This window comes from Nanorana parkeri, unplaced genomic scaffold, assembly GCF_000935625.1.
Source record: "Nanorana parkeri isolate BGI_ZX_2015 unplaced genomic scaffold, ASM93562v1 scaffold924, whole genome shotgun sequence".
Lineage (NCBI taxonomy): Eukaryota > Metazoa > Chordata > Amphibia > Anura > Dicroglossidae > Nanorana > Nanorana parkeri.
The window spans coordinates 231,437-245,555 of NW_017307192.1; the positions used below are offsets into that span (position 1 = coordinate 231,437).

The following is a 14,119-nucleotide window of genomic DNA, read 5'->3' on the forward strand; positions in this document are numbered from 1 at the left end:
GGCTGACGGGGGGCGGGACGGGATGTGCTGGGGGCGAGGCTGGGGAATGCCTCACCCGGAGGTACTGCACGTCACTGATCAAAAGTAACGTGTCATGACAGAACTACACAGTATGACATTTTCATGGGTATGCTAGCTGCTGACTGCCATGCTTATTTTTTGGTCTTGGTACTTTTTGAGTTACTTTTGATCTGAGAAGAAGTATGAAAGTCTGTAGTTGCAGGCTCTGTGGAGCAAATCATACTTAAAGTTTACAAGAGAAGCATGGAAGTCCTTCAAATCTGGTCTGAGCGCTCTGCTCTCTCTCTTCTTGTGCACCTGCTCTGTGATTATATTAGAGATTAGAAGCTTGTCAGGCTGCCAGACACTGCAGGGAGGAGGAGCAGGGTGAGCTAAACTGATGAAATTTACATGAAAGTGCTTCTGCACTGAACACTAAGGAAGAATCACTCCACAGTGCATGCAGCTACAGAGGTCAGCGAAAGCTTGTTTTAAAGCTTGCTGAGCATATGTAAATATTTGAATGTCTATAACCTAACGTCAGTTTTACTTTGAAGCTATTTTGTTTTTGCTAGACTAAAAAGCAAAAAAAAAGATGTTCCCGTAAAGAAGAAAGTTAATAATAAGCTTCTCTGCCATTCTCTTTAAGAATGAAGAGTGGCTGAAGAATCTTCAGCATCTCCACACTTCTTGTGTTGATGCTAAAACTATAAAATTGCCGCTATGTAAAGAAGGCAACTTCCAGCTTCTTAACCATTCTGGCAGGTTTTGTGAATCCTGAATAATAGAGCACTCTGATATGCATCAAATGACACCTAGGGGCGTAATGAGGGATGCACCCATACTGGTTTTTCAGTATTGAGGACGAGTACCGATATTTTTTTTTTGGTACGCGCCGATACTGCATACAGTTACCGGAAGTCCCATTAAGAAAGCCAGGTGGCGTGTAATGACTCGCCACCCGACTTCGCGATTAGGAGGGAAGACGTCTCCATGCTCCCTCATCACCAGGTGATGAGGGAGCATGGAGTCGGTTTTCTGGCCAATCAGGAAGCCGGGGAGTGGGTAATGAGTCGCTGCCTGTTTTCCTGATTGGCCAGCTTCTCGACCAACCAGGAAGCCAGGCGACAAGTCATTACACATTGCCCGGCTTCCTGATTAGTCGGGAAGCCAGCTCCATGCTCCCTTGTCACCAAATGACTCACTACCCGGCTTCCTGATACCGGACATTCGGGTATCGGGTTAGGCATCGAAGCATTTGGGTGAGTACGAGCACCCGCCCAAATACTCAATATCGGCACAGATACTAGTATCGGTGCATCCCTTGGCTTAATCATAAAAAAATTGAAGAGCCATTTGTCCTGCGAACTGCATGTTCATTCGTCCTGTGCAAATGGGTGAAAAAACAAATGTTATTAGTCTTGGAAATAGAACAGCATATACTAATATATACTGATATGTTTATGAATATTTGTTGTGCGTGTAGCGCTCACCCCCGAAGGAGCCGCTGAGTTTGAAATAGGTTCTCCTACCTGTTGGTTCCAGCTGCCATTCCCCTTTAATCAGCAACAGCACACCGACACTCACGGACAGAACGGCTCGAGTCTTAGGGTCTTTTTAGGGTATTTATTTGCAACATCAATAGGAGAGAGAGGGTTTAGGATCTGTAGGATGCCATTTGGAAATACTTCTGAGGACAGCTTTCTCCCCTAGCAACCGCTAAGGCCGAAATCACTGCGATCTGGTCCCAGGGACCAATAGCAGTAGTAGTACTGTGAACAGATACCTGGAATAGGGTGTGGGATCTCCCTTGTGGGTCCCAGACGGACGCTCGCACCAGCTCCTCTGCGGTACCCCTCAACAAGCGGACTCCTCCCCAACCCAGCTTCCATCAGGTATTTTCCTCTTTAGGATCTGGAACTTCTGTGCCCTCAGCATCTGCAACTGCCAAGGAGCACTCCAGTTAAATGAGAGTATCTTCTTAGAACAAGGCACCCAACACCTGCCACGTGTATGGGCCCAGTGAAGCATCAGTGTATCCTTAGGCCTCCAGGCCCCTCAGCACCTGCCATGTGCTGAGGCCCAGGCTGCTTGCTCTGCATCACACACAGTCCTCCTAGGGCGAGGCCCCTAGGGGAAAGAGAGCTCTCCACAGTGTCCCCAGACCTTTTATCACCTGCCCTCAACCATGCCTCTGAGTCATCCTACTCAGGGATTGGCTAGGGCCAGGTGCATAGTCATAACCTGAGGGTGGATCCTCCCTCACTGTATGCCAAGGCTCCCTTTTCCTCAGCAACAGGAGGAGCAATCAATCCAGCAGACTCAGGGACACCTATAGAATGCAGAGCTCTGTATAATCAGTATCTAGACTGGTTACAGTCCAGGTATCTCTAAATTGAATAGCGACATTTTAGAGGGCGCTACATGAGTAAAACAAAAAAACATATACAGATACTAATAATAACACTGAGGCTCCTAGACCCCAATGACATTCGGGATCCGAATTTCTGAATCGCATTCAGGAGCTCCTTTATGACATTCGGGTCCGGGAGCCTCAGCTTTAGTAATATATGTATATGGCTCCGAGAGCCAAATGTTATTAGGGTTCCGAAAATCCGAATTGCATTTGGGAGCTCCCTAATGCCATTCAGGTCTGGGAGCCATATACATATATTACTAAAGCTGAGGCTTCCAGACCCGAATGGCAATAAGAAGCTCCCGAATGCCATTCGGGTCTAGGATCCCCAGCTTTAGTATTACCGGTATATGTATATACTGTATATGCCTCCCATGTTGCCGTAACGAAAATCCGTGTTCAGACCCATTCGGATGCATTAAACCGAAATTGGCCAGAAAAGTCACATGTCCAATTTCAGTTTAGTTTTTTTTTTTAAATACTTCGTTTATTGTCACATTACATTGAAGACATCAGTGCATTGGACAGTGGCATAGTGAAAAATCAAAAGACAAAAGGTATTAATCCAATAATGTTATGAGCATTAACACATCCTATTGGTAACCGGCTAAACATTGCTCAGGGCACGGATACCATGACTTTACGTCACACTACTGAGTAAAATCAGATGACAATATGTGTGGGTTTGACGCAATACTCCTTTCCGGTGTAACCCAACTACCTAGATGTATTGCTCCTGCCCTCGCAGGTCGCCCAAGCTAATCACTCCGGTCCCACCGAAATACGGCTGGGCCAGGAGGTGATTCGCCTGTACGGACCAAATGATGTCTTATGTACTGTAATTACTGACCAAAACATTTAGATACGCCAATATGGCAACAAAACCAAACAACTCCTGTACAAGGATGAACCATCCCCTCAGTTTAGTTTTTGAAAAAAATTCAGAAACAGAAATTTGGATTCGGAAATATTTGTGTCAGAATGTCCAAATTTTGGAAAATTCGACCGAATTTTGATTTGGAACGAAACGGATCGCACATGTGTAATGCATATTCACAGGACTGAGTGAAATGGTGTCAGGGCATCGAGGAAGTCCATCCTATGGAGCATCTCCAGTTCATAAACTTCTAGATGGACCTGGTTATTGGAAGAGGGAAAGAACTTATCAAAATTCAATAAAGAAATACAGATTAAGTTTTAATTTTTGACTATAGATACCTTTAATAGTTTTTGTATCAAACATATATAATACACAGCTACCAATTACACTATGCTGTCCAAAAATGTCCTCACGGCTATAAAATGTCACAAGGTCATTTTATTCTGTCCCGGACCTTATCAATATTGCATCATCAATCCAAAGACAGACGACAAAGGTAAATTCGCTCTCCCCGTCTGCACGCTTACATTGCAGATTTTTCCGACACATTATTTGTATTTCACTGCTAAAATCAGCAGGCAATTCCCTCCGGCCCCATGACAACCCCCCTGGGTGACAAGATTGGACTGCATGCAGTAAATGTATTTTGTATAAATAGTTGTATGGCGTATGTGTTCCGTCTGAATCAATACGACTTCTTTTTTTCTCTTTCCTGTAACAATAAATGTTTACAGATTTTTGAAAGCTTAAATTGCAGATGATCAAAAGTAAGAAGCCTAAAAAAACAGAAGTCTCCAAAAGCAAAAATGTTTAAACGCACATGAACTTTAATGGCCTCCCAGTTTTAGTCCGTAGGGTTCAATATTGAGTTGGCCGCCCTTTGCCGCTATAACAGCTTCAAATCTTCTAGGAAGGCGTCCACAAGGTTTAGGAGTGTGTCCACGAGAATGTTGGACCATTTGTGAGGTCAGGTACTGATGTTGGAGGAGAAGCCGGGCTCGCAGTCTCCGCTCTACTTCATCCCAAAGGTGTTCTATCGGGTTGAGGTCAGGACTCTGTGCAGGCCAGTCAAGTTCCTCCACCCCAAACTCCCCCATCCATGTCTTTATGGACCTTGCTTTGTGCACTGGTGCGCAGTCATGTTGGAACAGGAAGGGGCCGTCCCCAAACTGTTGGGAGAATCAAATTGTCCAAAATGTCTTGGTATGCTGATGCCTTAAGAGTTCCCTTCGCAAAATGCTGAGCCCTCACACTCTCCACCAGCACCCCAACCCCCCTACTGATTCTACACCATCCAGCAGCACCCCCTTCCCCTCCCCACCACGTGAGGCGGCAAATAGGCTAGGGATGCCCCTGGCGTCAAAGCTTTGCCCAATTCCCCTCCCTGGACTCATAGGAGAATGCTGCAGAGATGACGGGGTAGCACTTTAGGATTAGCCCACCACCAGAGGATGAAGTCAAGAGGACCTGTCACATCAATAGACCTAGAAGACACCTGGAAAAAAGGTATTATACAGATTTTTTTTGTAAAGGTGCAGGGGTGCTCCAAGGGGAATGGGGTGCAGGAGGAAGGGAGGATCTCAAGCCCAAAGTTGGCTGCCAGGGGCAACACAGAGGGATCCCTCTTTTACCAGTTTTTATTCCCATCGTGGGAACACTTTTGTTCTCAAGATGCAGATAATAGTCAGACAAAAAGAATTCTCTGCAGTTACAAAATTGTCTTTGATTTCAGGAACGGCGGACTCTGGAGAGGTTGGGCAGTCAGCCCCTGACTTCAGAAGGACTACAGCTGCAAGAAAACTCCCTGTACAGCACAAGCCAGGAGGCCTCCCCAGGTGAGAAGAACAATGAGAGGTGGACACATCAAAGGACAACTCACTGTACATAATATCACTTACATTGCTACAAAAGCCGTTCTGTACTTTAATGTTACCTTTCCATTTCATTTACAGCCCGCAGTTTGGATTTCCCAAAACTGCCCAAATATATTTAAATTTCTTTTTTTGCACCCGTGGCAACAGTAAATTTTTAGACTGAATACTTATCCACCGGTTCATGTAATAGGCACTCTGCTTCTCCCACAAATCTAAACAAATTTCGGCATCCGCAGCGCTGCCTTCAAATATCCTGCTATGAGATAATGGCCATGGGCGCCATGCATTTAAATCTGAAGTTTAATCTGCTTCATTTTTGGCTTCCCCGGTTCCTCCTCTTCAACATACTGATGAAATGTTAAAGTAAAACCCTTCCATTGGCATGACATACCTTATTTTAGACCGAGTATGACAAGTGATCGTTATTACCTGCTGCTCATTTATTTAAACTAATTATGTATTTTAATGTTAGTGTATTCACCGGCAAGCCGTCTGCATTCACAGGTCAGTTTACGGTGTGGGTGAGACAGACGGAAGCTTCCAGTCGGTGTGGTCTGTCCGGAGTGTACATACTTGTAGCGGAAAGCAAATGCCTGTTGCTGCGGGATCGTAAGACGGGCAATCTCCTCTACAGCTGGCCTTATCCATATCTGAGGAGATTTGGGAGAGACAAGGTAAATGGTGCACCCTTTGATGATCTCAGATTTAATGACTCCCATTATCACTGAAATCGATAGGATGAGAACAAGGCGTCTTGGGCTGGCCCCCTGTGGGAGCTTCACCATGGCCAGAGGCGTACCTACCCCTGGTATCCCAACAAGCTCCTGGCAACGAGTAACATCCCTGGTTGCTGGGAGCTGGTGGGACACCGGCCAGAGCATCCCAGGTTGCTAAGAGCTGGGTGGGGAGATGTGTAAGAGACAAACACATCCCCCAGCTGGCTCTAAGGCTCCATTCCCATATAGCGTTTGCGTTTCCCGCGTGGGACAAAAACGCTGAAATGTTTAATTTGCACGGATTCCGCTCGTTTGCGGCTATTATACAGCCGCCAACATGTGGAATCCGCCATATTATCGCGCCTGTACTATTTTGTGGGCCGCGCAGTTTCGTACCGTGCGGCTGATATGGGGCCCGGGCACAGGGGGGCCCGGCCAGGGCCGCCTGGGTCGCTATGGTATGTGGGGGTGCTGGCTGTCACAGACAGCTCAGCAGCGGCCACGGTGCATTTCCCCTCATAGCCGCTGCGGAGCTGTGTCAGTGACAGCCAGCCGCTGCGGCAGATGAGGGCGGTGTTCGGAATGGAGGAGGCGGGGCCCGAAGGAATCTGCAAGTGGCATAACTAGCAATCACGGGGCCCCATACAAAATTTTGCTATGGTGCCCTGTGATTTCTAGTTACGCCCCGGCCACCAGCATATGCATCTGCTTGCTAAGAGCCAGGCAGGGAGATGCATAGGCGTCCTTACTCATCACCCCGGCTGGCTCTAAGCGGCCTGGAATGCTCTGGCCAACGTCCCACCCAGCTCCTGGCAACCAGTGATGTCACACATTGCCAGGAGCTGGGCGGAATGCCAGGAGTGCAAATTGTTATAGATATAACTCTGGCCATGGTGATGCTCTCACAGGGGGCCAGCCCATGATGCCGTGACATCACTGGTTGCCAGGAGCTGGGCAGGATGCCAGGCAGAGCGTCTCTGGTTGGTAAGAGCCAGGTGGGGAGATGTGTGTGAGGGAGGAGTGGGAAGAAATAAAAAGTCAGCCACCCTCTCCAAGTGGAGCCCAGGGGTCTGTGCCATATGTGCCGTACCTTGGATACGCTACTGAATGCGGTGCCTGCATTAACTGTATAATGGTGGAGCTGACATATCGCTCTCTGCATTCCTGCCTTCCGGGTGAAGAAAACCTGAGGCCAGTGTTGGGCTTTAAAGTGTCAGTCCAAAAACAGCGGCTAGGTTAAATCAATTACTTACATCTTGTATCTCGTATGGACTCTAGGACCACGGTGCCCATGTGGTCTTTTGGCACTAACTGTGCAGCCCTCAGGGCCCCTGCGGACACTGGTCTGTTTTAGTCCTTGCTGAAGGAAATGCTCCTTTAGACTGGCTTCTAGAAGTTAATGGTTTGGTTGATTTCCTTCACAATATCTTGGCACAGGTAATTTTAATAGGGGCTATAGGGAGCACAAATGTGGAAGTGTTGATTTGTAAAGTGGCATTCATAGTGGGGCAGTATCATGTAATGAGTCTCCAGGCTGTGACTGTCTCCTGAAGCATGTCGTCCAAAAACCCCTATAGCATTTCTCTGTCTCATTTGGTAAATCTTCAGTAGGGAGGAGCTTGGATTCGGTCCAAACTTGAGTTTGTCTGAATCCGAAAAAGGGATTAGCTGTGGCCGGGGCATTCCCATCCATGCAGCTCCATGTAAACAGAAGGGCAGGATGCTGGTGACACCACTGACCTTATATAGCCACATTTGGCCATATTTGGTCGATGATGAAATGGGCAATAGGAATAAATTAGTAAATATTAAATAAGACAGAAGAAAAATACCAAACTGCTTTCTTATATCTGTAACATTGGCCATCCCTACACAAGCCTCTTCATAAATCCAATGATCCAGCGTATGTTTCCTGACCTTTCACAATATATTCTTCGTATGGTCTGTGTATTTACAGAATATGTAGTCATTTAAAGCAGAACCTGATTCACCAATTTAATGTCTCCTAAAACAGTAATTTTCAAGTAATGCCAACTGTCAAGGTTGGGTGGTGGTGCATATTACCGGGGGGGACAGGTGGTCCAGCAGAGGAGGTGGTGTTGACTGTGCATGTTATGGTGGTGGTGGAGGGGCACAGTACCTCTGGTGTCCCGGAGCGCCTGGAAACCAGCGCTGGCCCTGACTGCAATCCAAATAGAGGCTAAGATGGTATCTTCCATGGCTGAAGAGAATAGAGAGGTGTAGTTCCACTTTAATTTGTTTCCTACCCCCTTTTTTTTTTATGTCCTGTGCCTATAAAAGTAAAAAAAGACCTTCTCCACCATCTTTCCTAGAACTGCCTCCTATTAAAATCAAACTTTCTTTCTCCTTCAGGTCCCTTGATTGACAGCAGACAGTGGGTGGGTGCAATAGCCAGCCTGTTATTGGCTATTGCAATTTGAAATATCCAATAGCAGGCTGGTTATTGCTCCCAGCAATAAAGTAAAAAAAAAAAAAGTAAAACAAAAATGAAGTTAAATAAACTAAAAATACAAAAACATTTTAAAAAAGTTTTAAAAAAAGTTAAATAAATAAAAAGTAAAAATGCAAAGAATAAAATAAATAAAGTTAAATAAACTAAAATGAAAAACACAAATAATTAAAAAACGAAATAAAATTAAAAATGCAAAGGAATAAAAAAAAAGTTAAATAAATAAAAAGTTAAAATGCAAAAATACAATAAATAAAGTAAAACTGAAATGAAAAATCCAAAACAAAAAGCAGATCAGAAAAAAAAGTTTCAAAAAATAAAGTTAAATAAACTGAAATGACAAAAAAAATAAAAAAAAGGTTAAAAAAATTAAATAATTTAAAAATAAAAATGCAAAAAAAATTAAAAAATAAAGTTATACTAAAATAAAAAATACAAAAAATACAAAAAGGTTTAAAAAAAATAGCCTCCTGAAACCCCACAGAGCCATCAATTTTCCACTATGGTTGTGAGTGGGGCCTCATGTTTAAGTTTCGCCTAAGGCCTCGCAAAGAAATAAAATAAATAAAGTTAAATAAACTAAAATGAAAAACACAAATAATTAAAAAACGAAATAAAATTAAAAATGCAAAGGAATAAAAAAAAAGTTAAATAAATAAAAAGTTAAAATGCAAAAATACAATAAATAAAGTAAAACTGAAATGAAAAATCCAAAACAAAAAGCAGATCAGAAAAAAAAGTTTCAAAAAATAAAGTTAAATAAACTGAAATGACAAAAAAAATAAAAAAAAGGTTAAAAAAATTAAATAATTTAAAAATAAAAATGCAAAAAAAATTAAAAAATAAAGTTATACTAAAATAAAAAATACAAAAAATACAAAAAGGTTTAAAAAAAATAGCCTCCTGAAACCCCACAGAGCCATCAATTTTCCACTATGGTTGTGAGTGGGGCCTCATGTTTAAGTTTCGCCTAAGGCCTCGCAAAGTCTAGAGCTGCCTCTGTTGCTAAGCATATTCCTCTCTCTTCCCCAACAGACTATGTTTTCGTTTGAAGCTGGCCGCCGTTGTGCTTCTGGAGAGGGAAACTTTGAATTCGAGACGTCCTACGGAACTCAGATCTTCCAGGCCATTGAATGTGCTATTAAAGCTGGTCGCAACGAGGCCTCGTCACCAACTGGCCATGAACAATACCAGGAGGAACTTTCCATCGTGCCAAGGCAGCCTATCCGTTCTGCTTCTCTATCTGTGAGCGCTTCACTCCAATCTCAGAACAAGGTGACCACTAACCTCACCATTCCAGAGAGTGAGTATGCGGTTCCTTTTGATAAAGTGGCTCAGAACCTCCTAGCTACAGGGTTTGGCGGTCTTCTTGGACCAACTGCTCCTAATCAGAAGAAGCCAAGAAAGCCTCAGAATCCTGAACACATCTACGATGAACCAGAAGCCCCTATTAATCCGGTGTACGATGAGCCTGAGGGCATTCGGGTGGATGCCTGGAAAATTCAAGCTACTGATGCCCATGAAATGGGGTATGAATATCCCTATTTGCCAGGATGGGATGACTATGCTGTGCCCAGGAGTGGAGGAAAAATGCAAGGTGGAAGAGCCCAGGATGATGAAGATGACTGGGGAAAAAATGCAAGAGGTGAAGGGGAATATGACAACATTACATTACGTGGAGTTTTGGACAGCTAAAGAAAGACTTTTTTTCTCCGCTACAGAATGTTCCAGTCTTGTGTATTGAATATCTTAAATATTGACTGAACAAAGACTGCTGGCCGCAGACCCTGTGTGATAGGAACACAATACAGAGGAACTTAAAGCGTATCTAAGTTAAAGAACAAAAATGTAATATAGTGCATTGTACCAGTCCTTAGCTGTAGCTGCTGCAATCATTTTCGTTGTTGGTTACGTCTTTTCCCCCTGGCGATCCTGCCAGTCTACACACTTCCTGTCCACCGGTGACAACGCTCACTAACTGCGCTGTATATATGAAGGAGCATTGTCACCCTAGGACAGAAAGTATTTTAGGAATAAAGAACACCTTTTCCTCCTTGTAACAAAGGTGCAGTGGCGCAACAATCGCCATAGCGACCCAGGCGGCCGCTATGGGGCCCTGGCACAGGGGGGCCCGGCCAGGCATCCATCTGATGCCGTGTGGGCCGCCTGGGTCGCTATGGCGTCTCGGGTGCTGGCTGTCACTGACATAGCTCAGCAGCAGCTGTGAAGGAGAAAGTTCTTCCTCACAGCCGCTGCGGAGCTGTGTCAGTGACAGCCAGCAGATGCGGCAGAATAGGCCGGTTACACCGGCGTTTGCAGTAAAGGAGGCGGGGCCCGCCTAACAGCAACCCTGCCTTCTCTCACATCACTGGCCAGTGTTCTAAGAGCAGGTGGGGCCAGTGATATAAGAGAAGGCAGGGCCCGTCGATAGAAGGAGGCGGAGCCCCGGGGACGGAAGAGGAGGCAGGGGCCCGGCGGCGGCGACCACGGAGGTGGACAACGCTGACAGGTAAGAGGCGTGCAGCCCAACTGAGACCTTGCAGAGCCCACCATAGAGAGTCTATGGTGGGTTCTGCAAGTGGCATAACTAGCAATCACGGGGCCCCATACAAAATTTTGCTATGGGGCCCTGTGATTTCTAGTTACGCCCCTGCATAGGTGGGACGGTCTTCTGAAGTCCACAAGGAGAGAGCCAGCAGAGACAGTGTGCACAGTTTGCAAGATTTTTGGCAGGATCAATGTGTAATTTTTTGCACTTATGGAGCAGATATAACCAAACTCTTTCAATGGCTTATTTAACATACCAAGTGCCAGTGACATAGGAGATGTTAATTGTTAGGCCTCATTCACACTAGAAAAGGCCGTCACGTACAGCTCCGTGCTACGCTCACCTCCAGTGCACGTCCGTACGGGTGCGTGTTTCCTGGCTCAGACGCAGACAGGATCCATCCTGTCAGTGTGCAAGTACGGACGTGCAGATGAGCGTTGGGTGGCGTACGGCTGCGTACACCCATAGAGAAGGACGGGGGCTGCGTACTAATCACATGCAGCACCTGTCCTTCCCGGGAGCTGCCCGATACGGCCCTGCACGCAGCACGGAACTGTACGTGCCGGCCTTTTCTAGTGTGAATGAGGGCTTAGGGTTTACATACACTTGAGCGCCCATTTACTTCTTTACGTTGCATTAAGGCAGCCCATTAAATTGAAAAGGTTGCCAATACATTCTAGCGTGCCAAAAATTGTACGTGGCCCTTTATTTATAACACACCGCAATGCACTATCACACGTTGTGGTGTGCTACAATGCACGTGCTTTGGTTTAGTGTCTGGGGTACAAACATTACTGCATGCTACGGTGATGCTAAAGTGTAAGTGGGCCCAGCATGTTTCCAGCCCAAAAACGGGATTATATATGATAGGTCCGGGTATCCTTCCACATGATAGAAGGAACTACAGGCACATATGCTTACTGTTATGCTGAATTACAAGAGACAACCACTTACATCATCACTGAATGACGATAATCGTGCTTCATTATAATGATATATATTTTCTTATTATTATATTTCATCATTAAAGTCCTGTGCACAACCACATTGTGGCGGGTAAGCATTGATCCTTTTCTTCCTGTGATGGTAAGGAGACGGAATATTTAGTTGTATGGAATATCCTTCTCACTCACCATTTTGAAATGCTGGAGAAGTGGATGGACAAAGGAGAAAACAAAGTTCCTTCTGTACATAAAAAGATGCTGAAGGGTTCGAAACTTACAGCTTTCAACAAGGAGTGTGCCAGAGTTTGCTGTGAGTGATAAAACAAAGCCAAGGGCTTACAGATTTCAGTGATCAGCCCTTACCAGCTATGTTTTGAGGCATGGGCATACCAGCTTACGTGTGTTAGCTGGTATGCCTTCCCGTGTACCGTGTACCACCTTCCCGTGTGTTATAAAGAGTGATTGTTATGTAGCGCTCACCCCCGAAGGAGCCGCCAGAATAACCCGGGTCATCACTAGTTGTTTAGGGCAGTGTTTCTCAACCTGTGTAACCTCAGGACCCCCATTTGTCCTTGGTCATTAAGTCGCGACCCAAACCGTATTGCAATGGAACGCACAGTGTTGCGGCACTGTGCGTTTCCGGTGCGGGCAATTGAACTGTGGGTGGGAGGTGCATTTGGGGTACCATTCAAATGAATGGCAACGCAACACACCTCCCACATCAGAACGAGTAGTGGGTGTGATTATGACTGTGCGATTAGTGTGAACGAGCCCTCAAATACATGGACATACAATTATTATTATTTTTGGTTTCACCCAGTCTCTTGACCTTACGAGAACTGGAGTGGATCCTCATCCTGGGGTCCAGTGTGGGCTGCTGTGCTGTGATGGAGCTCCATCCATATGTGCATCCACCTGTACAGCTTCCTTGCATGTCCTGTAGAGGTGCTGGAAGCCAGAACGTGACATCACTCCAGTTCAGGTATCTCTACAGGACACACGAGGGAGCTGTAAGCAATGAATGTATGGATGGAGCTCCCTCACGGCCCTAGCCCCATCCTATCCCACCTCAAGATGACACTCAGCACTGGGCAGCATATTGTGAATGGTTGCTTGGCGTGAGAACTGACAGTGCTGCGCTAGAGGGAGACTGAGGCGACCCACTGAACACGAGGTCGCAACCCACTTTTGGGTCAGGACCCACCAGTTGAGAACCAAGGGTCTATGGGTTTTGGTCTTCAGCTCCCCCATTAGCATTTAACCGCCCTCTTGTAGTGCCCACAAAGCTGATATCCACTCCAGAAGCCGAATTCTGAATAACGTTTAATAACATCTTCACACTGGGGAGAGAGGGTATAGGGATCCTAGACATGCGGGATACTACAGACATAGACTTCAGACTCACCAGACCTTTTTAGCATCTCAGTGTAGATCCATTCGTAGCACAGCGGATTGGAATTTGAGTAGCAGATGGGCAGGGATGAGTACAAATCCTCAGCAGGAGAGACACCAGACTTGCTCCTGAGGTCCTCTGTGTTCCAGGCACTTCCAATAGCCACCAGCTTCCCTGGTTCTCCTCCTCTGACAACCGCACATGCCTCCTCCATACTTGAGGCCCAGGGAAACACTTCCCACACACCAGCATCTGCCCACTGCCAGGCCTTAGGCCTAGCCTGGGGGGCAGGCTGGACAGCACTCCAACCTGCACTAATCCATGGCTGGCACAAGACTAAACACATGGCAATTCCCTCCAGTATACAGTATGTACCCTATCCCAGCATGCAGCACTGGTCAAGAGAAACCCAGTGATTAGCTGGTGAACTGCACATACACTCACAGAGCCTCTCATTGGCTGTCCCACATTACAGCAGAGTCACACTCCACCCAGGTAGGTACAATCAATGCCAGACACCTGGAATTAACCAGATAAATGCCACTATAATCCAGCCAGACTGACTACAGCTCTGGCAATCACTAAATCTCTATTAGCCACCTCACACAAGGTGATGGGGGCTACAATTACTTTTACTGCTGGAGGATTCTTCCACTAGAAATGAATGTAGCAGGAAGGTTTTGTAGCTCCCAAACTGGACCCCTTCTGGAGTATTGCACTTTAACGCCACAAGTCTCCAGGACATATGTTGTTCACTCGGTAGTGTCCCTACCATGATAAAGACATTCTGTATCATCAGCATCCCCAGCGCACATTCTATCTTCAGCAGTGGGCACATGTCCGCACACTCTTCACCTCCCTGGGTTGCGCTCTCCACC

At 45.9% G+C, this 14,119-nt stretch overlaps 1 protein-coding gene across 1 annotated transcript in view; it reads left to right on the forward strand.

Moving 5' to 3' along the window:
• The window catches only part of DOK2 (docking protein 2), a 44,923-nt gene extending 34,736 nt beyond the window's left edge, over window positions 1-10,187 (forward strand). Inside the window, exons 3-5 of the mRNA XM_018566206.1 lie at window positions 5,029-5,131; window positions 5,675-5,844; window positions 9,392-10,187. Coding sequence (XP_018421708.1) covers window positions 5,029-5,131; window positions 5,675-5,844; window positions 9,392-10,051 — 933 coding nt within the window. The 3' untranslated portion in view covers window positions 10,052-10,187. The remainder of the gene's footprint in view (window positions 1-5,028; window positions 5,132-5,674; window positions 5,845-9,391) is intronic.
• Window positions 10,188-14,119: the final 3,932 nt, after the last annotated feature.